Raw genomic sequence first — 27,354 nt, 5'->3', positions numbered from 1 at the left:
ATTAGGGGTGGCAAAATGATTATATTCCATCATTCCTTCTTCATGTATTGGCTACAATATTGTTATAAGGAAGAATTTCCTTTCATCAACCATTTGATTATGCTGAGGTACATGTGTATAAAATGTACTAATTTTCAAAATAAGTTAATTCCCTAGCATCATTCAAAAATGACACTGAGGTTTATGTGATTTTTTTTTCCCCGAGTACCACTTTGAACTCTTCAATGAATCAAAGTAAATTTGATAGGTTCCTATTTCAATCCACTACAGTTAGTATTGTCTTTTTATTTTGCTTATAATATTTGATAGAAATATAAATAGATAAATCGCTCCTGGATTCTCAGTCACTGTAAGTGGAGGTGTTTCACATTAAATTACATTTCTTTTAGCACCTGTATAATTTCATATGATATATATATATAGTTTCATAATAAATATAAATAAAATTTCATGTAGTTACTGCTACTAAATATAAAAGATTTTCCTTGAATTGTAAGTTCTCAGGGTACATTTGTAACTCTAAATCCTCTAGAATAAAAGTAGTCAGAAGCTAAGCAGACATCCTTATCAATATCTTCTGAAAACTGTCTGTAATCACACCAGGCACAGTGGCTCATGCCTGTAATCCCAGCACTTTGGCAGGCTGAGGTGGGCAGATCACTTGAGGCCAGGAGCTCAAGACCAGCCTGGCCAACATGGAGAAACCCCGTCTCTACTAAAAATACAGAAACTAGCTGGGTGTGGTGGTGCAAAACTGTAGTCCCAGCTACTCGGGAGGCTGAGGCATGAGAATCTCTTGAACCCAGGAGGTGGAGGTTGGGGTGAGCCAAGATGGTGCCACTGCACTCTAAACTGGATGACAGAGCAAGACTCTCTCTCAAAACAGAATAAAACAAAATAAACAAACAGAAATTGTCTATAATCATAAAGGGAAATAATACAGTCTACAAGTTCCTTATTGTTTCAGGTAAGATACTCCTTAAATTTTAGGTTTAATTGTCTTCACCAAAGTCCTACCTTTTTCATACTCTCTAAGCCACACTTACCTTTCAATCTGTGAGACTATCTATCTACTTTGTTCTTATGTTTGTAACGGCTTCGGGTCAATTTTTTGCCTGGAGAACATTTGCCCTAATTAGTAGCTGCGTCATTCCTTCCATGGTTCTCTCACTGTTTTATATAACAATTTGTTAATGTTCTCTAGTTCATCTGGAGATGACCACACCACAAAGATTCTGGCATTTTGAGGGAAGAAGCTCAAAAAAAAAGGGTTAATTGAAGGTGAGTTTCCTAAGCAAGATAATGTATTCAAACATGAGCTTACGCATAGTCACTTAATAATCCTAAATAAGAGCAAAAGACTCTGCACATGGATTCTTTCTTTCTGTCAGGAAGAAAGTGCATTCTTTATCTTGGTTTCCACATGTGGAAAGCAGGAATGGCTGCCACTCTCCACTCTGCACAGGGGCAATAATTGTAAAAACCTAATAATGTCACATAAAAAATCATGAGTATCTTGAAATCAAAAGGCTACAAAAAAACATATTGTTGCCCCAAAAGTTAGGCTATTATTGTTACCAAGTTTAGAGGTAATTAAGCTTAAATGCAGAACACTTCTAATTAAAAACTATACTAATAGCTGAGGTTTTGAAAAATACACTGCATTAAAAATTATTATGAGGCCAGGCACAGTAGCTCACACCTGTAATCCCAGCACTTTGGGAGGATGAGACAGGCGGATCACCTGAGGTCAGGAGTTACAGAACAGCCTGGCTAACATGGTGAAACCTCATCTCTATTAAAAATACAAAAATTAGCTGGGCATAGTGGCAGGCGCCTGTAATCCCAGCTACTTGGGAGGCTGAGGCAGGAGAATCACTTGAACCCAGGAGGCAGAGGTTGCAGTGAGCTGAGATCGCGCCACTGCACTCCATCCTGGGCAACTGAGAAAGACTCCATCTCAAAAAAAAAAATTATTTTGAGCATTCTCATATTTAAGATAAAAGAGTTCTGCAAATTTATCAATCCATCAACTTTAAACAATGCATTAACTAAACACTGCATTAACCGCACTTTAAAGGTTAAGCTGTGAGTCAGGAAATAAAAAATTCTCTGAATAGCACATTGTAATTTAGCTAGATTTTGAACCATGGAAGGTGGAATCAAACAAGGTCACAACCAAATTTTTAAAATAACTTCATTTCTGGATAATAGAACAAAATGATTGCTTATCACCAGTGAGATGGCAAGGAATCTACTTGTGGTCCATAGTACTTTTCTTGAATCTGACAGAACACCAAATCCAACTTCCATTGGAAATGGAAAAATGGCTGGGTGTGGTGGCTCACATCTGTAATCCCAGCACTTTGGGAGGCCGAGGAGTGCGCATCACTTGAGGTCAGGAGTTCAAGACCAGCCTGGCCAACATGGTGAAACCCTGTCTCTACTAAAAATACAAAAATTAGCCAGGCATGGTGGCACATGCCTGTAATCCCAGCTACTCGGTAGGCTGAGGCAGAAGAATCACTTGAACCCAGGTGGCGGAGGCTGCAGTGAGTCGAAATCACGTCACTGCGTTCCAGCCTGGGTGACAGGGCAAGACTCCTTCTCAAAGTAAATAAATAAATAAATAATAAAAATAAAATGAAAAACAAATATATCAATTGGCTACTGTTTTATTAATGGATACTTACTATCCACAGCTCAACTCTCAAAAGAACAAGTGAATTTTACCACCAGAATGAAGATTATTAAAAATAATACCGAAATAATTACAACTTCATTCATGGAATTAAAAGACCTCAGTGAAACACCATCTTTAGAAAATATCAGAAAATAAAGGCAGACCAATAAAAGATGCAAAACCTCAACGGTTGATGAGGTACTCTCTAGTATGTTTTTAGGCAAGGTTGTTATTAAGTATAAAACAAAAGCAAGTAACTACCACCCAAGGCATTAATACACAATGCTGCCAACAGGCAATCACCTTGATATTTAAGTCAGAAAGGCCAATATTTATTTCAGAAAGGTTCTGAAATAAGAACCTACTAGGTGGTGTGTCAGGAGGGCAACCACGTAAGCAAGTTTGAAAGAACCTGCAAAAATTCACACATTCCTAGACATAAAACGCATTTTTGAGAGAATGAAAAAATCTGTTAACCAAAATACTTTCTATCGATACAGTGATGAGAGTCACACCTTCCTTATGCTGCTGCAGTAAAAGACTGAGTCATAAGTCACTCATTACCTCTTACTTCCCTTAACATCATACTTGTCTGTCTTTTGTCCAGTTGTTAATTTGAGCTCTGGTTTATATAATTTGCTTTAATAAGCTGGTGCACTTCCAAATCCTAGCACAGTTGAAAATTTACTATTAGGATGAGCCATGTGAAATAGCCAATATTTGACCATCTTTGACCCTCAAAAATGGCAATTTCATATGACACAAGTTAATATTTGATACAATAGTCCTTAATACCACTACACCTGCAACACAGGCATTCAGACAGAAAAATCACATAGAGTTTCCATCTGTGTTTACCTGGATGTCTGTCTGTACATGATTTAAGGGAGGTACTAAATAAGAAAGACAATAACATTTCAATCTTTGTCTAGCATTTAAAAAATATTACAGCTTTTAAATAAGCACATTATATAATTATATATACATGTCCCTATATAAATGTCCACAAAGGCAAACTCTACTTTGTAGTTACCAAAATTAACTTGATTGACAAAAGATAGGCTCAGCACTATGATTTCTGGGCAATGAAAACAGCTTGAATGACACACTGCATATAACTATGTAATATTGCTATACTTTAGAAGTAGCCACATCAATATTTTAGGACTTGTGTTATTGCCCAGAACTCTTCTCTTCCCAGAAGCAGAGTGGCCTGTTCAACTCAAGCCAACTGCTATATGCAGCTCCGGAGGTCACAGAACTGACACTAGTGACATTCTGAGCAGACTGCTTTGTGATGTGATGGTCAGTCAGACAAAGTAGAATTTTAAATGAGCTTGAGCTTAACAAGCCTGAAACTCTTCTCTAGCACTTAAAAGTCTGAAGAATTCTCCACTTGCCAATAGTAGTATTCGCCCTTCAAACCATGAACACAAAGACACTAGTAAATCCTCTGCTTGCCATTTTTATTCTTTCTTTACTCCCAGAATGCTGTCCCAGTGAACTGACAACCGCAGCTAAAATGGATGGCACTCCAACATTTTACAACATACAATGCAACTAGGTTGCCTTTTCTATTTTGGAGAAAATACATTGTAATGACCACTGGGACTGAGGATAAGAGATTATAGGAACCATTTCTTCAGTCTGATAAAGCACCTAGTAGCAGGCTCAGAAATCCATAGCAATTAAAAGGCAAATAAAAGTTAAATATAGAATTTGTACATCTATTGTACATTATAATCAAAGATGTGATCTTGTTAACAGATCATTAGTTATTCCTTATCAGTAACATCCCTGTGAAGTGCTAGGTAAGCGATGGGACATTACTAGGCCATTGAAATGCAAATTTGGGGACAACAGTTGCCAACCATCATTTATTTATCTGTAAATGCAAAATGGAGTTAGTCGTGCTTACTCTACAGAGGTAGAATTCATTTTTTGAGGCATGGCCTGGTTTTCAAACCTACCCCATGACTATACTGCCTAGAGATCTACCCAGCTATGATAAGAGTACTTCCCAGAAAGCAACAAAATAGAGAACAATTTCTTGATTGTCCTTTCAAAACTTAAGACAATGACATTATAATAACTATTTATAGAGAACGTAATTAGCATTATTATTTTTAAAAATTTTCAAAGACACGGTCTTGCTATGCCCACACTGGTGTTAAACTCCTGGCCTCAAGCAATCCTTCGGCCTCAGCCTCCCCAAGTGCTGGGATTACAGGCATGAGCCATCATGCCTAGCCCATGATTAGCATTATAAAGAACCAAGCAGATAATAAAATTTTAGTGATGTGAAAGTTTTGATTTATGAGACTGTATTTAGAATTATAACAGTAAATTATTCCTTCTAGAACAGTTAGCAATTTATAGTATCTCAGCTCTAAATTCATTGTTTACCTACTGCTTTGCAATACCGGAGCTGGACTCTGGAAACATGTCCTTTGCCAGCTGGCAGAATGTTAAGCTTCATTGATAGAGGTCAATGGAGAGATCCTGCAAGGGGAAAAACACTTCCCTTCCCAAGCTGCTGTGGATGGCATAACCCTTGGAAAATGGCAGGCTGTGTCTATAGACCAGCTTGGACCAGCCCATCAGCTCTAGCCCCCATCCCTGAAGAAACTTCCAGATTAGCACCAAGCTGCCTCCACTCACAGGCAGCGGTAGGCCACTTTGGCAAATTTCATTATCTACAAGCCCGATGTTCCCCTAGTAGTCACTGACTCTTTAAAGAAGTCTAATCTTAGCCTTGGAGGAGGGCCTCTCCCAGTCCTGAGTCACTTTACTATCCACTCTTCCACACCCTAGACGAGGTAGTAGCTGATATTTTGCACATGGTATCCCTGGACCCCTGAGTCTCTTTTTACCTCTTTTAGTAGTTAATCATTTTCTGCTAGTGAGAAGCTCTTTATATTAAACTTCCACTGTTTAGGTAACTGATGTGGTTTCTATTTCCTGACTGATTTACCTCCCTTCCTCTCCATCTCCCTTCAAGAATGAATGGGAACCAACCTTACACTACCTAAAGTAACCGCTTTTACTTCTCTGGCTTGGAGACTACTACATAGCTTTAATAGTCTTCTAGAAAATTCTACCTTCTCTTTTCTTTACAAAATCATGAAGTAGTACAATTCAGTTACTACAAAAGTTCTCCAAAGTGTCCAGCCCGTCTACTCTATAGATGACAAGATAAAATTTCTGATAACAGTGAAAATTTACTAAAATGCCTAAATCAAAATGCCATTAACAATTTTTTATATATATGTGTATATATATGTATATATGTAAATATGTGTGTATATGTGTGTATATATGTGTATATATGTATATATACACATATATATGTGTCCAGTGAGCTTAATTCAGAGATCACTTATTAATCATGATGTACTCTTATTTGCTTAAAGGAGAAAATCTACAGGTTTGGAGCATAAATCAGACAGTCATCACCTAGGCACACATAAATAATGCAAAACTTTAAAGCACATATTGAATTCTTAGGGACTATTTCTAAAGTTACTTGTTTATCAATGTGTCAGCACTTTGTCAATGGAAATATAAAACTCCTTTATTCTTAAAGCTTATATAATGATCAGAAATCGTTAACACAAAAAGCATTTGTTTCTTATACATTAGATATAGTCAAGATTAGTTTCAGGCTTGTACAGTCTAGAATGATTTTTTTTTAAAACAATAAAATACAAAACTAAAGGTAACAAATGAAAAATATGTTGTACTGGGATCTAATTCCCATGGGTAGCTTTCCTTAGTGTGGGCTCAAGGAAAATACCAATTAATTGCAATGGGCATGTGCAGAAGAAAAACAATCTGAAAAGGTAAAACAAAAGATGCCTTAAAATTTTCAGGAATTTAGGCAATACCTTAGAAACACATTATTGTGTCTTTAATATAAGAATTTTTAAAACTTTGAGGACAGAATGGAAGATTTTTCTTTTTTTCTCCTATGACTAGCAACAAACAAAATTCAGAATATGACTTACTCTAATATTTTGTTTCAACTTTATTTCATGTAATATAGTGGGGAAAAATAAACCTATTTAAAATAATGAATTAGAGGTAAGAAGCATCATGGCTTAATGGACATGGATAAAGCTGAATGTGAAAAATATACTTTCTATTCCAAAACCTACCTAATAACACAATGATATATGCTAAAAATCTCTAATTATTATGCTTCTATTTTTAAATCTATAAATAAAACTGTACCAAACTTTCTACCCATGGGTTGTATAGCACCCTTGAAAACTGGAAAGGGAGAAATATTGGGGAAGGAATAGAAACATAAAATTGCTATTCTTAATTTTTAACATAATCAGCTACTTTGAAATATAGTATTACTTATACTACTATAAAATATAAATCTATCTTTATTCTGCTACCTAGGAAGAACCGCTTTTTAAGAACTATTTTGAAATAATTTTTGGCTTCCAGAAAACTTGCATAAATACAGAGATTTCACAGAATTCTTCACTCAGATTCTTCTAAGGTCAACTTACATAACCATTGTATGATTATCAAAATTAGTATTGGTAGAATCCTACTCACTAGCCTACAGACCTGGTTTAAGCTTCACCAGCGCCCTTTTTGGTTCCCACATCCACTTCCAGATCCCACACTGTATTTAGTTGTCGTGTCTCTTTAGTCTTCTTCAATCTGTGACAGTTCCTGACATGGTTCATCTTCTCTTCCAAGACTCTGACATTTTTGGTGAATAATGGTTCATTTTGTGGAATGTCTCTCAGTTGGGATGTTTTCTCAAGATTAGATTAAAGGTATGCCCTTTGACTAGAATATCACAGATATGTCCTTGCAAGTGTATCATTCCAAGGAAAATCTGACGTTGAAATGTTTTATTACTGACAACGCTACCCTTCATCATTTGTTTAAGCTAACGAATTACAGTGGAGAAATCAACTTTCCCTTTGCAACTGATACATATCTTGGGAGGAAAAACTTGAAGGCTGTGATAAATATACTGATTTTAACATCCACCCCTGAATCTTGTCTGCAACAATTACTTCTGTGATCTTCGCCTAATAAAGATTTCCCTGATTCTTGCTATATTTATTAACTAGAATCCTTCTGTAAGAGCTGTCCCTTATCTTTCATTTATTTATTTATTCTAATAGTATGGCTTCATGGGTATTTTATTCTATAGATTATAATTCCATAAAATATATCATATTTTGTTGCCTAAATTGTTCTAGTTTTGGCTATTAGAAGCACCTTCAGGTTGGTCTCATGTCCTTTTGACGTGCCCCTATCCTTTTTAAGCCCTTATTTTTTGACATCACAGACACATGTTCTAAGCCCTAAAATCAACTGCTTCTCCAAGGAGTCCTAGTTCCTTTTATTAGAGAATGGTATTTCAAAACCAACATCTTTGCTATAGGTATGGACATTGCTACTGGAGTGTCATTGCTCCTGGACCCTCTCAGTGGCCAGAGGTAGGAAATATACATTTCCATACCAATCAAGGTATAAAAAAGTATTTATATTTATTTCTATATCTGTATGCATGCATACTAAACTATGAGGTCATAATTATATTTCGAGATTCATTCCACCCTTTTCTTTTTCCTTAATTGTAACTGAGAGAAACATTTTTATAATCTTGGTCACTGCTATTTTAGATACTTGAATCATAATATTTACTACAAGACTGAATCAAAGTGTACACATTTTTATGTCCTTCTTTTATTTGGCTCAACAATACAAAGGTAAAGATGCATAATTTTTATGTGACAACATAAAAAATATCAATGTCTTACAATATTTATGAAGCCCCTTGGGTAGTTCTACCTGAATTCACCCCCTTTCTTAGCACCCTTTAGAGTAATCATTGTTCTGAGTTGTGTGGTTATCATTCCCTAGCTTTCATTTTTCTTACTACATACGTTTGTATCCCTAATAATAAATTATTTCATTTTACATGGTTTTGAACTTCATAAAAGTTCATTCTTTTTCCATTTTCTTTTTTTGCTCAGTATATTTGCCCAATACTTAATGCACATGCGCTGATTCCAATTTTTGTTATTTCAAACTGTTTGCTATGAACATGCTTGTGCATGTTTCCTGGGTTACATGTGAAAAGGTTTCTCTAAATATAGAAAAGGGTGGACTCACAAGATAATATACTCAATTGTTTTCCAAAGAGACTAAACCAATTTACATTCTTATAATAAGTATAAAAGAGTTCTGGTTGTTCCAAGTCCTCCACAAAACTCGATAATGTTGGACTTTAGGTTTTCAGTCTGGAAGGTAAAATATTATAGTACATTGTGCTTTTAATTTGCATTTCCTTGATAATAGGGCTTAGCATCTTTTCATAAGTGTACTGGCCATCCTTGTTTCCTTTCTGAGAAATACTTTTTCAACCTTTATCCATTTTCTGCTACGGATTTGTCTTTTCCTTATTTTTTAAATATAAAGATATTTAACCATCTCGTCAGTGACCTATGTTACAATCACTTTTTGTTTCTCTTTGTACCTTTATTTTTCACTTTCTTTCAAGTATTTTTGATTAAGAAAAGTTTGTAATTTTAATGTACTTGAATTTGTCAGTCTTCTTAGTGGCTTGGTTTGGCATTCTGTCACCTATTTATGAAATCTTTCCCCATTCCAAGGTCATATTTTCCTATATCATCTTTTAACATTTTTGAAAGGTTTTGTCTGTAAATCCACATGGAATTGATTTTTGGTAATGACAGGCATTAGGTGATCCAATTTCATTATTTTTTCTTGTGGTTAGCTAATAGTATATATACCATTTATTTAAAAATGCAATCTTTTATTTCACTGATCTACAATGCTAGGTCTATATAAAATCAAATTCCTATGCATGTATGAATGATTTCTGTGCTGCCTATTTTGTTCTGTGAGTCTGCTGGTCTCTCCTGCACCAAGGTAACAATGTAATAATTACAATAAATTTAGAACAGCTTTTGACATAAGGTAAGGGAAATCCCTCCACCTTGTTTATCTTCTTTAGGAGTGTCATGGCTTTTCTTAGTCTATTGCTCTCTCATATAAATTTCAGAATCAGCATGCCAAGTTCAATAACAAAAACAATGACAAATATTCAACTGGTGTTTAGTTTGGAATGGTATTAATCTATCAATAAGTTTATGAAAATTGACATCTTTATAATATTCAGTACTCCTAGTCACAAAAAATGTATATCTCTCTAGGTGTTTCAAAATCTCTTTCAGTAAGATTTTAAATTTTTTTCTATAAGTCTTACATATTTTTTGTTAGGTTAATGCTTTAGTATTTTATATTTTATAATATTGTCTAGTTGATTTACTATTACCTACCTCAAAGGTTACAATGAGGATTATATGAGTTAATATTTATAAAGTGCCCAAAATAGTAACCAGTATATTGTCAGCACTACATGTGTTTATTGAATAAAACAAAATAAATCATATATTCCGTTTATCTCTGGTATATTCATTTTAGAATAATTTGGCCTAGTTATTAGAAGAATGATGAGATTTTGATTGTGATTGTGTGCAATGTGTATATTAATTTGAGAGTAACTGAGATATTTGCCATAAGGAATCACCCATCCAAGAAATGCAAACCATTTACTCAAATATTATTTTAGTTCCCTCGGTAGTATATTCTGTAATTCTTTTTTTCTCTTCATTTTTCATTTTTAATTTTTATGGGTACATGGTAGATATACATATTTAGGGGTACATGTGATGTTTTGATACAGTCATACAATGTGTAATAATCACAACAGGAAAATGTATTTCTTAAGTGTATTCTTAGCTATGCAATTTCATTTGGTAGCCATAATTGTTGAGGTTTTTTTTTTACTATTTTATTAAATTTGAGCATCATTTTAATTTATTTTAACCACACAAATATCTATTCACTGTAAAAAAATTAAAAAAAAAAATCCAAGTGTATCTAGCAAATTTTTCCTATCCCCTAATGCTTTTGGTAATTGGGTAAGTTGAAATTGTATTGTCATCTGCATTCCTCCTATGACGAAATGCCTACCTGTAGCCTTTAAAAAATTTTTTTTGTTGTATTTTACTTCCCGGTTTTTATGGTCTTACTAGTTAGAAGGGTCTTTCAAAAAATGATGATTTTTTACATTTTCTACTTTGCTCACTAGTAGACAGAGAAGTTATTCATTTTTGATTATTTATCTTGCTGACTGACACATGGATTTCCTTGGTTTTCCAAATATACAATTACAAGCTGTTCAATATTTATAACTCTTCTTATTTTGCTACATTTGCTAAAATGTCCATGCTAAATAATACCATTAACCTGCTACTTGTTAGAATATATCTAATGTGAACCGACTAAGGATGACGTAGCTTTTAGTTTCAGCTTAATATTCTGTATCATGCTAATGAAAGTTTTTCTACTCATTGTTTATTAAGAGTCCTTATGTGGAAAAGATACTGAATTTTAAAAATGTCTTTTTTATTTTTTACTTCTGTTGAAATAATCATATATTTTTTCCTTTGACTACTTGTATACTTTTTATATTGGACAATATATCATACCATGAGTGTCCAGGTTAACAGACAATACACTTTCAAAAAGATTAGCAAACTCATCTCAACAGTTACATAATCAAAGAGAAAGTTTCAGTTAAAATGTAAGATACTACAAGGGCTGCTTTATGTATAAGCACTTTAGTTTTCACTCATTACTTCAGTCGTTGCTCAACAAAATAGACGAAGATTCATGACTTGGTAGAATAACTATTGTAAATAGGTAAATTATATATAGGATGTTGGAAGGCAACAAATACTTTAAAAAAGAAAGTATAGAACAATATACAAGGGACTGGATATGGGGGAGGAAAGGCAGCAGTTTGCAGGATTAAATAGAGTGATCTGGATAGGTCTCATTGAGAAGTTGAAAATTGAGCAACTGCTTGAAAGAAGTGAAGGAGTTAACCAAGCAGGTATCTGGGGGAAAGAGTGTCCCAGCAGAAGGAGTGACTAGTATGCCTGAGAAGCAGCCAGGGCACTGGAGTAAGCAAGGTGAAAAGTAGGAGAAAACTGAGTTCACATAGTGCTTTTCAGGGCATGGGGAGGACTCTGGCTTTTAGACCCTTGCAGAATTTTGAGCCAAACATGGATGTGATCCACATTAGGTTCTTAAAGAATCACTACCACGACTGCTATGCTGGAAGAGAAAAAGGGTGAGGCAGGAAGCCTTCGCAGGAACCCGGGTAAGAATGAAGGTAGGCAACCCTGATGCTAACAGGAAAGGTGGTGAGAAACAGCTGACTTTGGGATATATTTTCAAGTAGACCCAATAAGATATACTTGATAGATTAGATGTGTTATGTCAGAGAAAAAAAGGAATTAGGGATGAACCTAAGAAACTGGAAAAAATGAATAAGCATCAACTGAGACAGGGAAGGCCACAAGTAGAATAGGTTTAGATGGGAAAACCAAGAATTTTGACTATTATTGAGTTTTTGAAGGCTATATAACATCTAGTTTTTAAAGTTTTGTCAATTTTTTAGGAATCTACCCCTATTTTTGCAGATACAATGTGATGTCAAACACCAACTTCTAAAACACACATGCACAAATCAGTTCTGCTGTTCTTGAAGTAGTGCAAAGGGCCTAGGTAGCCACTGAGCCATCTCCATCTAACCCCAGGGTTTTGAAGAATATAATTTAAAAACCAAAGGTATAAGGAAAGAGCCATACATTTATTGATTTCACACAAACATTCGAGTCCTCTAGTGGACTTGGGTCTGGCAGTGTCCAGTTGAATTGGGTAGCAACAAGAAGTCCATGAGCACCTACCGTTTGACACACAGGCTAAAGGGCAAAGAAACAAAATAGACTTGGACTCCCTACCATTCAACAAAGTCTTAAAAATTGTGTTTTCTAAGGACATGGCAGGGGGTCTACAATCAAGTTCACAAAATGTTTCTATATACCTCTTACTGAAAGGCTTTTTAAGAGAACCATCAAAAGCTCTGCAGTTCTTAGAGGGATTAACACTAGATGTTCATGGTCCTTTCTTGATAAAAAATTGTTTGAACTTATAGAAACTTCAATACTTTAATTACAGAGACCCTGATGCACTTATATATTAAGACATACAAATATGAAGCCATCACTCTGCAGAACTGTCAGAAAACTACAGGCCAAGTTTATTTAAAAATTAGGAACCACAATGTCCTAATGCAGAAAAAAAAAAAAGTCACCAGCAAGCAATGTGACCTGTTATTAAATTGGCTACAAAGGCAATCCAGTGACAAAGAATCAAGAAAACTGAACTAAAATGAAAAATTGAGTCAAAGTAACTAGTATATACTTTAGGTGGCTGGCAGAAAGAGTCTTGTACCATGCTGCATCACATTCTAGACCAAAAAATTATTATAAAGCCTTCATACTACTTAAATTCCTATAAGGGTACAGTTCTCATTTTGCTTTTACTTGTAAATATTGTATGTTGTATAACAGCTTTATAATTTTTAACTGTGATCTATACTTGCATTACAGACCCTGTCTTGATGATGTACTCTCATCTAAACTAAACTAAAACTATCTAAATGTTACCACCACGGATGTTATATTTAACTACTGAAGTATCTTCTTCATCAAAGTCACCTCAAAGCCCTTTTGCATATTAAATGTCAAGAAAGGACCATTAACAGACTTTTCAAATGATGTACAGTAGGGATTGGTAGTTTTCTGTTGTCTTTTTCCTTTTGTAAAAAGCCAGACAGTAAATATTTCTGGCTTTGCAGGCCATATGATTTCTATAGCAACTACTTGACTCTGCTGTTTTAGCATGAAACAACCATTAATAATACGTAAACACATGGGTATGGCTGTGTTCCAATAAAACTTTATTTGCAAAAAAAAAAAAATGGGAAGGGGGCCAGGTTTGACATACAGTTATGGTTTGCTGATCTGTGGCCTATAGTACAATTATATTCAACATAACACAAGTATATGAAGCTGAACATGTGTGGAAAATGAGTTATGTAAAGGACAGACAGCAGAAAAATACTTTAAAGATGCTCAGCTTCAAGCACATAGCATAGCTATAAACTACTGGAATGTATAAAAGCAGATAGAACAACTGGTATAGAACAATTAAAGTGAGATAGGCAAGTTCAAGTGGCAAAATAAATACAAGCACTCTACAGTTAAAATAATACATCACATTAATTTCATGGAGGTCTATAATTTCAGATGGAAATGGCCTTAGAAATAGCTTTGTGTGAATTACTTGTTTTCTGGAAGAGAAATTCAAAGTCCTTAGTGTAGTGGCTTAACAAAAAATTTAAGTTGCAAATTAAAGTTATTTTTGGAGAAGTAGGATGAGATTACATCATCAAGACAGGCAGGGTCTATAATGTAAGTGTCAGATCGCAGTTAAAAATGATAAAGCTGTTATACAACATACATTATTTACAAGGAAGAGCAAAATGAGTAGTCAAAACTTCCATCCAATCTGAACTTAGTATGCTGATGTGGTTGAAATGAGAAATAAGGTAATAAACATACAGAAATTCATCCAAACATAAATAATTACAAAAATATTTAGTGTTATATTTAAACATACAAAATGTGTATGATAATGTGGCCAAAGAAAAGTATATTTTTACACAAATCCTCTGAGAACTAATGTACTTTACCACAAACAGTGAAAATCAGTATATGTTACAGAAAAGAACAGCATGAGCTTTGGGGGGAAAATGCATCTGGATTCAGACTGTTTGTAGGACAGATAACTTTAAGGAATTTACTTGATTTTTTAAGAATATCAGTTCACTTATATACAAAATGGTGATAATACTATCTACCTCACAGGGTTCTTATGAAGATTAAAAACTATATACAGATTTTAAAAGAGCTATTTCCTTTCCTTATTCTTCTACAAACACATCTAACAACAACAACAACAGAAACTAACATTTATAAGTACTTATATGTCAGGCATTTTTTTCATGCATTGATTTACTTAATCCTTACAATAACTGTGAGGTAGGAGCTACTGTTATATACTATTCCTGTGTCTTAGTTAAGGAAACCGAGCCACAAAGTATTCAAGGCCACACAGCTGTGATGTGGTGATACCAAGATTCAAAACCAAGCTCTGGTTCCCAAATAACAAAATCACAATAAAAAGGCTGAACTACCTAAAGAATTAGTTCTGAAAGTAGTATAAATGTCATTTATTCACTCTGATTAGTTCCCGTTATCTCTTCCATTTGAAAATGTAAAGAAAAGGTACAATTTGTGCATTAAGGTAGTTTAATGACTACAGCTACCGTAAAACACTCAATTTAAAATAACTGTAAAAGATTCTAGATTCTACTGGGTCTCTCTACTCTGGCTACACATCAAAATTACATATGAAGTTTTAAAAAGAATACAGATGCCTGAATCCCGCCCCTGGCTTTCTGAACAGGAAGACTACCTAAATGCTCAGATGCTCACATTTTAAAAACATTCTGCAAGTGATTTGAGTACATAGCTGAAGTGAAGAGTCACTGTCTAAACACAGATGTAATGGTGATGTAAGTCCAGTGGCATCTGCAACCAGGATGATTTTCAAAGATAAAAATACAAGTGAGAGGTGGTGGTAAGGAACATGGGACGCTGAGTTAGTGCACTGAGAACAAAGAAGTCAGAGAAGAGAGTAAGGAGCCAGATAGGAAGGCCAGACTCATTCCAAGTGCCAGGATGGCCAGGTTGGAAACACAAAGGAAATCAAACAGAAATGCAATCTCTATGGCCACAGCAGCAGTTCAGCAACACAATCTGATAACTGTTTGTGAATGGTAAGAATATCTGTTCTTTTGCTATTGCTTATCCTTGCAAATGGCTTGTCATTGTTGCTACTTTTTAACATAACTTGCAACTACCACTAGTTTTGTTATTAATTGCAATTCTGTGGCATTGTCGTAAGCTTGCTAATAAAACATTTGCCAATTTGGCTTCACTTTCTTCCCTTAAAATCTAGGAAATAAATTCATTATAAAATCAATCTCAACCTATATTAACCTATTCATTAAATAAAATATGCATGATTAAAAAGCACAGGGAGTACTTGCGGGATCATTTTCACAAAGTACACTACAACAAAATAAAAACCAAACAGCACCAGAACAATATAAAAATTGAAATACAAGTTCATAGAATTGCAATATCCCTTAGGCAGAATTGAGGCTTCCATTTAGTGGTGCTGTGTTGTGGCTGAACTAATCTGTAACCATATTGTTTTAAAAAGTCATAATAACAGGTAAGCAATTATTTCAACAAACTCCTGCAGTGGTTCTTATCCATTTTTATTTAATGGCCTTCTTTTGAGAACTTCATGGAATCTGTGCATCCTTTTCCTAGGGAAAACAGCAACAAAAACAAAAACCACAAATGCACATAAATGTGGCATTTTCCATGTAATGGCAGGTAGATCATGTACCTTGGCCAGCATTGTAGTATTTCTAAACACTCACTGTGGGAAAAAATTAATTATCTCTAGTGTATCTCATACCAAAGAGAAAGCCATTCCCAAAGCCCAGATATGTGAATTTTTTATGTCTATGCATATCCATAGCAACAGCACATTCCTAAATGAAAGCTTCAATAGATGTCCGTATTCACAGGTGACCTGGTACTTGCTGGCATCCCCTCCTCTCTTCTCTGTAGCAGCAGTTCTGAATCTTCTTTATAACACACAAAAATATGTGGAATGGTGAAAATATGCTGCTTTAGAGTTAGAACACAGGTGTTTCAGTCCAGGCTTCGTACTTTTTAGCAGTGTAATCTTTTTAAAATTTTAACCTATGCCCTCAATTTATTGTCTGCACAAAGTTTAATCCAATTTTAGAAATCTTTAGTAAATATATTCAGTGGTACTAAGCAAAGCTTCAGTTTCTTCATCTGATAAATGAGAATAGCAATGGTACTTATTTGATAGGACTAAAAGAGTAAATAATACACGTCAAGTACACAGCAAAATGTCTGGCAAAGAGTAAATGGTCAATGATCAGCTATTATTAACATGCCTCATATTGTGCTAAGTGTTGGACAAAAATGTCTTTCAGGGTAACAAGAGATATGTATGGAGTTGGAATTAAAAAGGTGTTAAATAAATGACAGTTTCTTCCTCTCTCCATTTGTTAAAATAGAAAGGGAACTGGGACACACGTAATTTAGTAGCATGCTGCAGAGGAAGCTGGCAAGGTTGCCCATCTCCTCCCCATCATGACTGAAGTCCCCACTTCCCTAAGTTCTTGTGTCTGTGGCTGACAAGTCTCAGTGGAATCCCTCTGTGGGCTTTGCCCTAGGATATGGAAAGCTGCCTTATCCAAAGTTACATCCCCTTCCTAGGCCTCCCAACCCTTTCCCAATCCAATGACTGACTGACAAGGGGATATTAAAGTTGAGCCCTGATCCCTAATTCAGGACAAGTCTGAAGGGTCATCCCAGCTCCAGAGTTCCCCCAAATCAACTGAGGCCTTCTATGTAACTAAAACACAATTCAACTTCCCCCTCTGCCTAATCCTGTTTCACTCCCCTTAAGATAGATATTGATCCTAAGAATACCCCTGCACACAAATCTGCCTCGGAGTCTGCTGCCTCGGGAAATGACTTACGACACTTGCCCAAAGTCAAAAAGCTAATGAGAGAGCAAAATGGAATTTACTACAGATGTGCCAGCATAATTCCACAATTATAAAATGAGCAGAAGAGACCCAATGAAAGAATGAACCAAAAGACCTATAAGGTAATGTCATAAATAATACCTTAAAACATTCTAATAATGCCTCATTTGTGGGTTGGAATAAAAATGCAGAAGGATCTCCACTGAAGTGTGCTGATATAAAACAAGACAGCAGCCATCCCTGCATGGAGAAGAAAATCGGAAGGTGATGAAGGAGATGAATTTCCTGAAATGCTTTGTATTTCACTTCAGGAGCAGAAGACTATTTGGACCAAAAGAAGTTTTAAAGTCAGAATAGCTCCTGCCTTTTATTTTATGCAAGAGAATGCTGCAACCCAGAGGGACACATAGCTTACCCAAGGGCACAACGTAACACTAGCCTAATCTAGGCTTCTCATTAATCTTCAGAGTCCTTCAGCTTCGTCTTTGACATGTGATTTCAATATATGTAAAGTGTAACTCCCATAAAAGATTCATCTGTGTTCAAAAAAGTATAAGATACGTTACAAAACTAAGTGTGGCTTTTGAATTACGCATCAGTGTCATCCTTTCCTCCCATCAATGTGGATAACTGGGGTTTCACTACATTATGGGTTTTCACAGAATGCTTCAGGAGGAAGGTTAGAACTCACTATCTATGCCTCTAACTACATTAGCAATTAAAGTTCATTAAATATTGTATCTTAATGGCCTTATCTCAAAACGAGGATAATAATTATTCTCTCATTCAATAGGATGCCATAAAGAGTAAATATTTAATGGTAGCAATGCATTCTAAATGCCACATAAACAAACATGACAATACATATAACAGCTTCCAGCAGGTTAACATTATAATAGGTTAATATTACACATGACTGATCAAAAAGAGTACACGTAAGACAGAGGGTCATTTAGACATCTAATTGTTTTCAAACAGGAGAGCAAGATTTAAACTGACAAATTTAAATTTAATTAAGACATCCCAATTCAAATAAGAAAGGTCTTGAAAATCCCTGTGGTTGGCAAAATTACCATCAAGGAACTTAAGACCTCTGAGGAAAAAAAAAATCGGTTAATGGGATAAAAGTTAAAAGCAAATCCATGTTTACCTTTAAAATATTTTTATAGCAGTTAAAATAAAATAGGCTAAGAACAAGAAAGGAAAAAAATATCAAGGACATTCTACACATTTTAAATTGTTTCTATGAGGTACTGTATCATTCATTCTGATACACTATTCCTTGCCTGCTAGAAACTTCCCAAAATCTCTCATAAATAGAATTTACTAAGAAGCATTGCAGTCTTCCCTTCTCATATCTAGTCCTTTATTCAAAATGCTCAAAGAACAGGCCAGGTTCTAAAACACTTAAATATTTAAAATGTTTGCATAAATTTTATTTATCTTCATTGGGAAAGTTGAGGAGAAATCACGCAAAAGTCCCTCCCCATAGTGTCGTTCAGCCCAGGTTGAGCTCATACCAGAAACACACTCCAGAACCCCTTTCCATATAGTTCAACTTCCTGTCTTTTAATAATCCAAATGAGCAGTCCTAAGGCCCTTCAGTTCCCAAGATTTCTTTGAAAAATATGTTTCTACTCTGCCACAGCTTTTCAAATCCCTTTTTTCCCCTAATTCCTTCCTCTTTTTCTAGTAATAGTAGTAACAATTTTCAAATAAAATTATCACAGTTAGTGGAGTATTGAAGTCCCCCATTATTATTGTGTTGCTATCTCATTTCTTAGTTCTAGTAGTAATTGTTTTATAAATTTGGGAGCTCCAGTGTTAGGTGTATATATATTTAAAATTGTGATATTTTCCTGTTGGGCAAGTCCTTTTATCATTATATAATGTCCCTCTTTGTCTTTCTGCTGTTGCTTTAAAATCTGTCTGATATAAGAATAGCTATTTCTGCTTATTTTTGATGTCCATTTGCATGGAATGTCTTTTGTAGAAAAAGATATCTGCTTTAGCTTAAGTTTACATGAGTCCTTATGTGTTAGGTGAGTGTCTTGAAGACAGCAGAAACTTGGTTTGTGAATTCTTATCCATTCTGCCATTCTGTATCTTTTAAGTGGAGCATTTAGGCCATTTACATTCAATGTTAGTATTGAGATATGAGGTATTATTCTATTCATTGTGCTATTTGTTGCCTGAATACCTTGTTGTTGTATTTTTTTATTTATTTTTGTTTTGTAGGTCCTGTGAGATTTATGTTTTCAGGAGGTTCTATTTTGGTGTATTTCAAGGATTTGTTTCAAGATTTAGACCTTTTAGCAGTTCTTGTAGTGCTGGCTTGGTAGTAGCAAATTCTCTTAGCATTTGTTTGTCTGAAAAAGACTTTATCTTTCCTTCATTTACGGATCTTAGTTTTGCTGGATACAAAATTCTTGGCTGATAATTGTTTTGGCTAAGGAAGCTAAAGGTAGGGCCTCAATCCCTTCTGGTTTGTAGGGCTTCTGCTGAGAAATCTGCTGTTAATCTGATAGGTTTTCCTTTATAGGTTACCTGGTGCTTTTGCCTCACAGCTCTTAAGAGTCTTTCCTCCATCTCGACTTTAGATAACCTGATGACTATGTGCCTAGGTCATGATCTTTTTGTGATAAATTTCTCAGGTGTTGAGCTTCTTGTATTTGGATGTCTAGATCTCTAGCAAGGGTGCAAATGTTTTCCTCGATTATTCCCTCAAATATGTTTTCCAAACTTTTAGATTCCCCTTCTTTCTCAGGAACACCAATTATTCTTAGGTTTAAACAGGAGAGGTCTCAGGTCATTTAGGTCTCAGGTCATTTAACAAAATGCCAAACTTCTTGGAGGCTTTGTTCATTTTTAAAAATTCTTTTAAAATTGTTTTCTCTTCGTTGGATTGGGTTAATTCAAAAACCCTGTGTTCGAGTTCTGAAGTTTTTTTTTTTTTTTTTTGAGACAGAGTCTCGCTCTGTCACCTAGGCTGGAGTGCAGTGGCGTGATCTCGGCTCACTGTGAACTCCGCCTCCTGGGTTCACGCCATTCTCCTGCCTCAGTCTCCTGAGTAGCTGGGACTACAGGTGCCTGCCACCATGCCTGGCTAATTTTCTGTATTTTTTTTTTTTAGTAGAGACAGGGTTTCACCGTGTTAGCCAGGATGGTCTTGATCTGACCTCGTGATCCGCCCGCCTGGGCCTCCTAAAGTGCTGGGATTACAGGCATGAGCCACCGTGCCCAGCTGAGTTCTGAAGTTCTTTCTTCTGCTTGTTCGATTCTATTGCTGAGACTTTCCAGTGTATTTCACATTTCTCTAAGCATGTCCTTCATTCCAGAAGTTGTGATTATTTATGCTATCTGTTTCACTGAAGATTTTTCCCTTCATATCTTATATAATTTTTTTGATTTCATTAAGTTGAACTTCACCTTTCTCTGGTGCCTCCTTGATTAGCTTAATAATTGACCTTCTGAATTCTTTTTCTGGCAATTCAGACATTTATTCTTGGTTTGGATCCATTGCTGGTGAGCTAGTATGATCTTTTGGAGGTATTACAGAACCTTGTTTTGTCATATTACCAGAATTGTTTTTCTGGTTCCTTCTCATTTGGATAGGCTATGTCAGAGAGATCTGGGGCTCAAGGCTGCTGTTCAGATTCTTTTGTCCCATGGGGTGCTCCCTTGATGTACTTCTCTCCCCCTTCCACTGTGGATGTGGCTTCCTGAGAGCCAAACTGTAATGGTTATTTGTCTTCTGGGTCTAGACAGCCAGCAGAGCTACCGGGCTCTGGGCTGGGACTGAGGCATTCTGCACAGAGACCTGTGATGTGAACCGTCTTCAGGTCTCTCAGCCATGGATACCAGCACCCACTCCAGTGGAGGTGGCCAGGGAGTGAAATAGACTCTCTGAGCATCCTTAGTTGTAGTTTTACTGCACCAGTTTTGTGTTGGTTGGCTTCCAGCCAGGAGGTGGTGCTTTCAAGAAAGCATCAGCTGTGGTAGTATAGGGAGGATCAGGTGGTGGGTAGGGCCCTAGAGCTCCCAAGTGATTATGTCCTTTGTCTTTGCTATCAGGGCAGGTAGAGCAAGACCATCAGGTTGGGGCAGGGTTAGGCATGTCTGAGCTCAGACTCTTTTTGGGCCTGGCTTGCTGCAGCCGTGGTGGGGGATGGGAGTGTGGTTCTCAGGCCCTTCTAGACATTGGCTTAGGGAAAGACTTCATGACCAAGAACCCAAAAGCAAATGCAACAAAAACAAAGATAAATAGATGGGATTTAATTAAATGAAAAAGCTTCTACACAGCAAAAGAAACCACCAGCAGAGTAAACAGACAACCCACAAAGTGGGAGAAAATCTTCACAATCTACACATCTGACAAAGGACAAATATCCAGAAACTACAAGGAACTCAAACAAATCAGTAAGAACAAACAATCCCATCAAAAGACTGGCTAAGGACATGAATAGACAATTTTCAAAAGGAGATATACAAATGGCCAACAAACATATGAAAAAAATGCTCAACATCGCTAATTATCAGGGAAAGGCAAATCAAAACCACGATGCGACACCACCTTGCTCCTGCAAGAATGGCCATGATCAAAAAATAATAGATGTTGTCGTGGATGTTATGAAAAGGGAACGCTTTTACACCATTGGTGGGAATGTAAACTAGTACAACCACTATGGAAAACAGTGTGGAGATTCCTTAAAAAACTAAGAGTAGAACTACCACTTAATCCAGCAATCCCAATATAGGGTATCTACCCAGAGGAAAACAAGTCATTATATGAATAAGATACTTGCACACCCATATTTATAGCAGCACAATTAGCAATTGCAAAAATATGGAATCAGCCGAAATGCCCATCAATCAATGACTGGATAAAGAAATTGTGGTATATATACACACCATGGAATACTACTCAGCCATAAAAAGGAATGAAATATTGGCATTTACAGAAATCTGGATGGAACTGGAGACCATTATTCTAAGTGAAGTAACTCACGAATGGAAAACCAAACATCGTATGTTCTCACTCATACGTGGGAACTAAGCTATGATGTCTCAAAGGCATAAGAATGATACAATGGACTTTCAGGATTCAGGGGAAAGGGTGGGAGAGGGGTGAGGGATAAAAGATTGCACACTGGGTACAGTGTGCACTAGTAGGGTGATGGGTGAACCAAAATCTCAGAAATCACGACTAAAAGACTTATTCATGTAACCAAACAACACTTGCTCCTCCAAAACCTATTGAAATTTAAAAAAAACAAAACAAAAAAACAAGACTGAGAGATTAAATGGACTTTTAAAAAAACTGTAAACAGATAAAAATTTAAAAAATAAAATCATTACAGTTAAAAGAAAAGTCATATCGAAGCTAATTCACAAATAACAGAATTTTGTGTAAAGATAAACTGTGGTTAGAAAAGTGATGACAACAGTACTCTCTTACATAACTAGGATAATGAGATGTAAACTAACCTACCCAGCATCCAGCCCAGAGCCTGAATGCAACCAATCAGCAATTCATTTATTTACCACCTTCCTACTTTTTTTTTTTTTTTTTTTTTGAGACGGAGTCTCGCTCTGTCACCCAGGCTGGAGGGCAGTGGCGCCACCTCGGCTCACTGCAAGCTCCACCTCCCAGGTTCACGCCATTCTCCTGCCTCAGCCTCCCGAGCAGCTGGGACTACAGGCGCCTGACACCGCATCTGGCTAATTTTTTGTATTTTTAGTAGAGATGGGGTTTCACTGTGGTCTCAACCTCCTGACCTCCCGATCCACCCACCTCAGCCTCCCAAAGTGCTGGGATTACAGGTGTGAGCCACTGCGCCCAGCCGTTCCTACATTTATATACAGATATTTGTACTAAGCAATGGAAAAATTCTAAAGGAAACAGCATTTATTTTCACTCTCCTTGCAGGAAAATATCAAATACAAAAGGATGGTGTTGAGAAATTACACAAAATATGTTAGACTTAATCAGTGGTCTTCAAAATAGGTAACCCTCTTCAAACGGGAGTATATTAAAAGTTTCAAGGAATAGGTAGTTTTAGAAGCACAAATAGTTTAAGACCTAGGTAGTTTAAAGGAATTGATTTCTGGGTGCTAAATTTGCTAATGAACTCCTTCCCTAAAACTGTGAGGGTAGAAATTTCCACTTCAAAGAAAATAATAAAGGATTTAAGATTTCTGATTTTTAATGGGAAGTTTGTTCAGGTATTTATTAAAAATTGATGATGATGCATATGAAATAGTTAAATATTCTACTGAATATATTAGAAAGAGCCATAAGTTTTATTTTTAAACATCAATATTCACAATCTCCTCAAGATACTGTGAAAATATATTTTGCAATTAAAAAGTTGTAGCTGTCGACATAAAATGTGCAAAGGATTAGACATTTCTTGACATTCTCAGGGAGATATTGAGCAAAAAAGTTTGAAAGCCACCACACCAAATCATGTCAAAGCTTCATTAACCTCTAATAGTCTAATGCCAAACTTCTAAATAAGGACCTACTCTACATATGTTAAGTCCTGGGCTGTCTGAAGTGACAGATAAGCTAGACTAATTAAAGAGCCCTTTGTCGAAATGGTGAGATTTAAGCAGGGTTTTAGGAATGGATAGCAGGGATCTTGAAGAACTTGAGAAAAGATAAATAAGCCTGAGTGGGGAGGTAGGAGCCAGTAAGCATGTAGTTGTTGGCCGTAGAGGGAGAATAATGTGCCCAGGTGGAGAAGGGAAACGGTTCTCAGGTCGCAAGACACTTGAGTTCAAGTTTAGGTTTTACTACTTTTTGGCTGAGTCACTTTGAAGAAGTCTTAAGTTCATTTTGAAGATCAAATGAGGGGAAAGACAGGAAAGAAAGTGTTTTTTAAATTGTAAAGTTATAGCCAGGTGCAGTGGCTCATGCCTGTAATCCTAGCACTTTGGGAGGCTGAGGTGGGTGGATACTTTCTGGTCAGGAGTTTGAGGCCAGCCTGGCCAACATGGGGAAACCCCGTCTCTATGAAAAATACAAAAATTACCCAGTCATGGTGGCCTACACCTGTAATCCTGGCTACTTGGGAGGCTGAGGCAGGAGGTTGCAGTGAACCAAGATCATGCCACTGCACTCCAGCCTGGGTGACAGAGAGAGACTCTGTCTCAAAAAATAAAATAAAATAAATCAATAAATTGTAAAGTTACAGTGCATATTAGTCATTAAGCCCTTTCCAACTGGGAGCCACTGAATAGCAGCAGTTTGCATAATGGTCAAAAGCATGAACTCTGGAACAACAGACTAGATGGAAACAAAAACTCCTTTCCCAGAGGTATTATCCTTGCCAGGTTAACTAAACCTCTCTATGCCCCACCAGCTTTATGCATAAAATCGAGATAAGAGGGATCCACTTTACAGGGTTATTATGAGGATGAAGTGAGGTAATGCATGTAAAGAGCTAAAAAAAAATAGTGCTCATAATAGTTGCATCATTATGGTTGTTGGTGGTATTGTTTAAACGTTATTACTCTGATTCTCAAATTGAGATCAAGAGATTATCACTAATAAGTATTTGTTGAATGAAGTCTTTCAAAAAACAGTTATAGGAGGGGCAGCTAAGTCTACTGAAGGGCTTTTATAATAAAAGTCACTAACATGGCCCTCAGTTTTACAGCAAGAGTATGTGGCAATGGTCCAGTGAAGTTCACTGCTGTCATAAATAACAAAGTAACATGCATCTTTTTCTCTTGCTTAAAGGCCAAAAAAGCAAAAGGATCTATTGCATTTTGTTCTACAAGAATATTTTGTGACGTATTCAGTTGGACTATATTTGTTCCTTAAGAGGACACAATTTATTAGAAATAATTTTGCTATATGGTGCCACATGCCACTCTGACCTTACTGAAAGGAATTCTGACACTGAAGAACCAAAAAAGAGCTTATTTTAAAGCACCCTTACCTATTATTAACATACCAAGCACAGAACCAAAGAGAGTAGAATGACACAGCCCTTTGAATTTTGATTGTTATAGTCTATAGTCATTTAAAAACTGTTACTGGAATATTTTTTAAATTACAGGGTTAATTCATAATTCATCATGTATGCTCTTTTTCATAAACCCATGTATTATTTATATGTATTATCACATATACAAATTTATTAATATGCCCATTAATTTAACAAATATGTGTTGAGAATTTATTTATCGAAAGGAGAATGAATATATTTTCTTTTCAAAAGAAAAGATTGGTGTTCCACCCCAGTCCTGACTTTTCAAACCACATTCAGAACAAACTGCATAGTTTTCCAGAAATTATTTTAAAAGCTTTAACTCGAATCTAGCTTTCATAAATGCTGGCTAAAATCTTGACCAACAATGCAAAAATACAAAGGTCAGAAATGTGTTATTTTAAGAAAAGCATTTAAAAGACGATGTTTTAACTTTTAAAAAGGAGTTCAGGTTACTGTAACTAACGGGAAATGTGCCAGATTGTACTGCTTTCTAACTTCATGCAAGCAATCTAAATGAGCTAAAACTCAGGATATATTCAATATTATGAGATTTTGCTGACAAATAATATGTATTCAGAAGCAACAGATCAGCATTAGAAATTTTAAAACTTACAAGTATGTCTGGCCAGTGAGTAGTTGGATCCACCACTAGTCAACCCGAATCCCTCAGGAATTTGGCTAGAGCTTCGAGGTCTGGTCAATAGTTTAGGAGGTTCAATTTCAGCACCAAATTCAGCTCCTATTACTCCAAGTAAAACAATAGCAGTAGCTTGCTTCCGTCTTTCCTCATAAGATGTAGAAATTTTTTTCATTTGTGGGACACTTGATAAGCAACCTGAAGACCAAAACATAGAATCTCAATTTAAAACAAATCAATATAAAAAAAGACACATGATTAGAAAAACATTCAAGACTGCACATTCGGAAAGAATAGCATTTTCGGCAAATGGCACTAGGACAAATGGTTACTCACATGCAAAAGCATGAATTTAGACAGACCCCTATCTCTAACCTTCCAAAAAAAAAAAAACCTGAAAATTGATCATAATCCTAAATATAACAGCTAAAACAAAAAAAAAACTCTAAGAAGGCAACATAGGTGTATATGTTTGTAATTCTGGATTATATAATGATTTCTTAGATATGATACCAAAAGCACAAGTAATTTTTTAAAAATTTTACATAGGATTTCATCAATACTAAAAACTTTTGTGCTTGAAAAGACAGAATCAAGAAAGGATAAAGACAACCCACAGATTCAGAGAAACTATTGTCAAATCACCTATCTAATAAAAATTATTTCCAGAATATATAAAAACTTTCATGACTCAATAATAAGAACAATCTGAATAGATATTTTTCCAAAGTTGTATGAATGGTCAACACGCACATGAAAAGATGCTAAACATCATTAGTCATTAGGAAAATGCAAAGCAAAACCACAATGAGATACCACTTCACATCCGTGAGAATGGCTGCAATAAAAAAAGACCATTACAGTGCTGTTGAGGATGCACAGAAATGGAAACCCTCATGCTTTGTTGTTGGGCATGATAAAAATGGCACAACTACTTTGGAAAACAGCTTGGCAGTTCCTCAACAAGTTAGACATAGGGTTACCATGTGGCCCAGCAACTCCACTCCAAGGTATCTCCCAAACAGAAATGACACACATGTACACACAAAGACATGGATGCTCACAGCAGCATTATTCAAAATAGCCTTGGAAACAACTGAAATGTCCATCAACTGAAGAATAAAGAAAATGTATTAGGTTGGTGCAAAAGTAATCGCAGTATTTGCCATTACTTTCAGTGGCAAAAATAGCGATTACTTTTGTACAAATCTAAGTATATCCATACAAAATTAGATTACTCAGCAATAAAAAAGGAATGAAGTAATGATACATGCCACATAAATGACGCTGAAAACATTACGCTAAGGGGAAGAAGCTGGTCACAAAAGACCATATATTGTATGATTCCATTTATATGAAATGTTTAGAATAGGCAAATCCA

The 27,354-nt window shown here is 35.8% G+C and overlaps 1 protein-coding gene across 5 annotated transcripts in view; it reads right to left on the bottom strand.

Moving 5' to 3' along the window:
- WDR7 (WD repeat domain 7) overlaps positions 1-27,354 on the bottom strand; it is a 380,267-nt gene that overhangs the window by 123,675 nt on the left and 229,238 nt on the right. For all 5 annotated transcript variants that reach the window (XM_003827244.5, XM_034943806.3, XM_003827243.5 and 2 more), the window contains one exon: positions 25,950-26,171. In XM_003827244.5, coding sequence (XP_003827292.1) covers positions 25,950-26,171 — 222 coding nt within the window. The remainder of the gene's footprint in view (positions 1-25,949; positions 26,172-27,354) is intronic.

Source organism: Pan paniscus, chromosome 17, assembly GCF_029289425.2.
Source record: "Pan paniscus chromosome 17, NHGRI_mPanPan1-v2.0_pri, whole genome shotgun sequence".
NCBI classification, from domain to species: domain Eukaryota; kingdom Metazoa; phylum Chordata; class Mammalia; order Primates; family Hominidae; genus Pan; species Pan paniscus.
The sequence above is the reverse complement of the archived record's forward strand: the minus strand, read 5'-3'. Positions and strand labels throughout refer to the sequence as shown.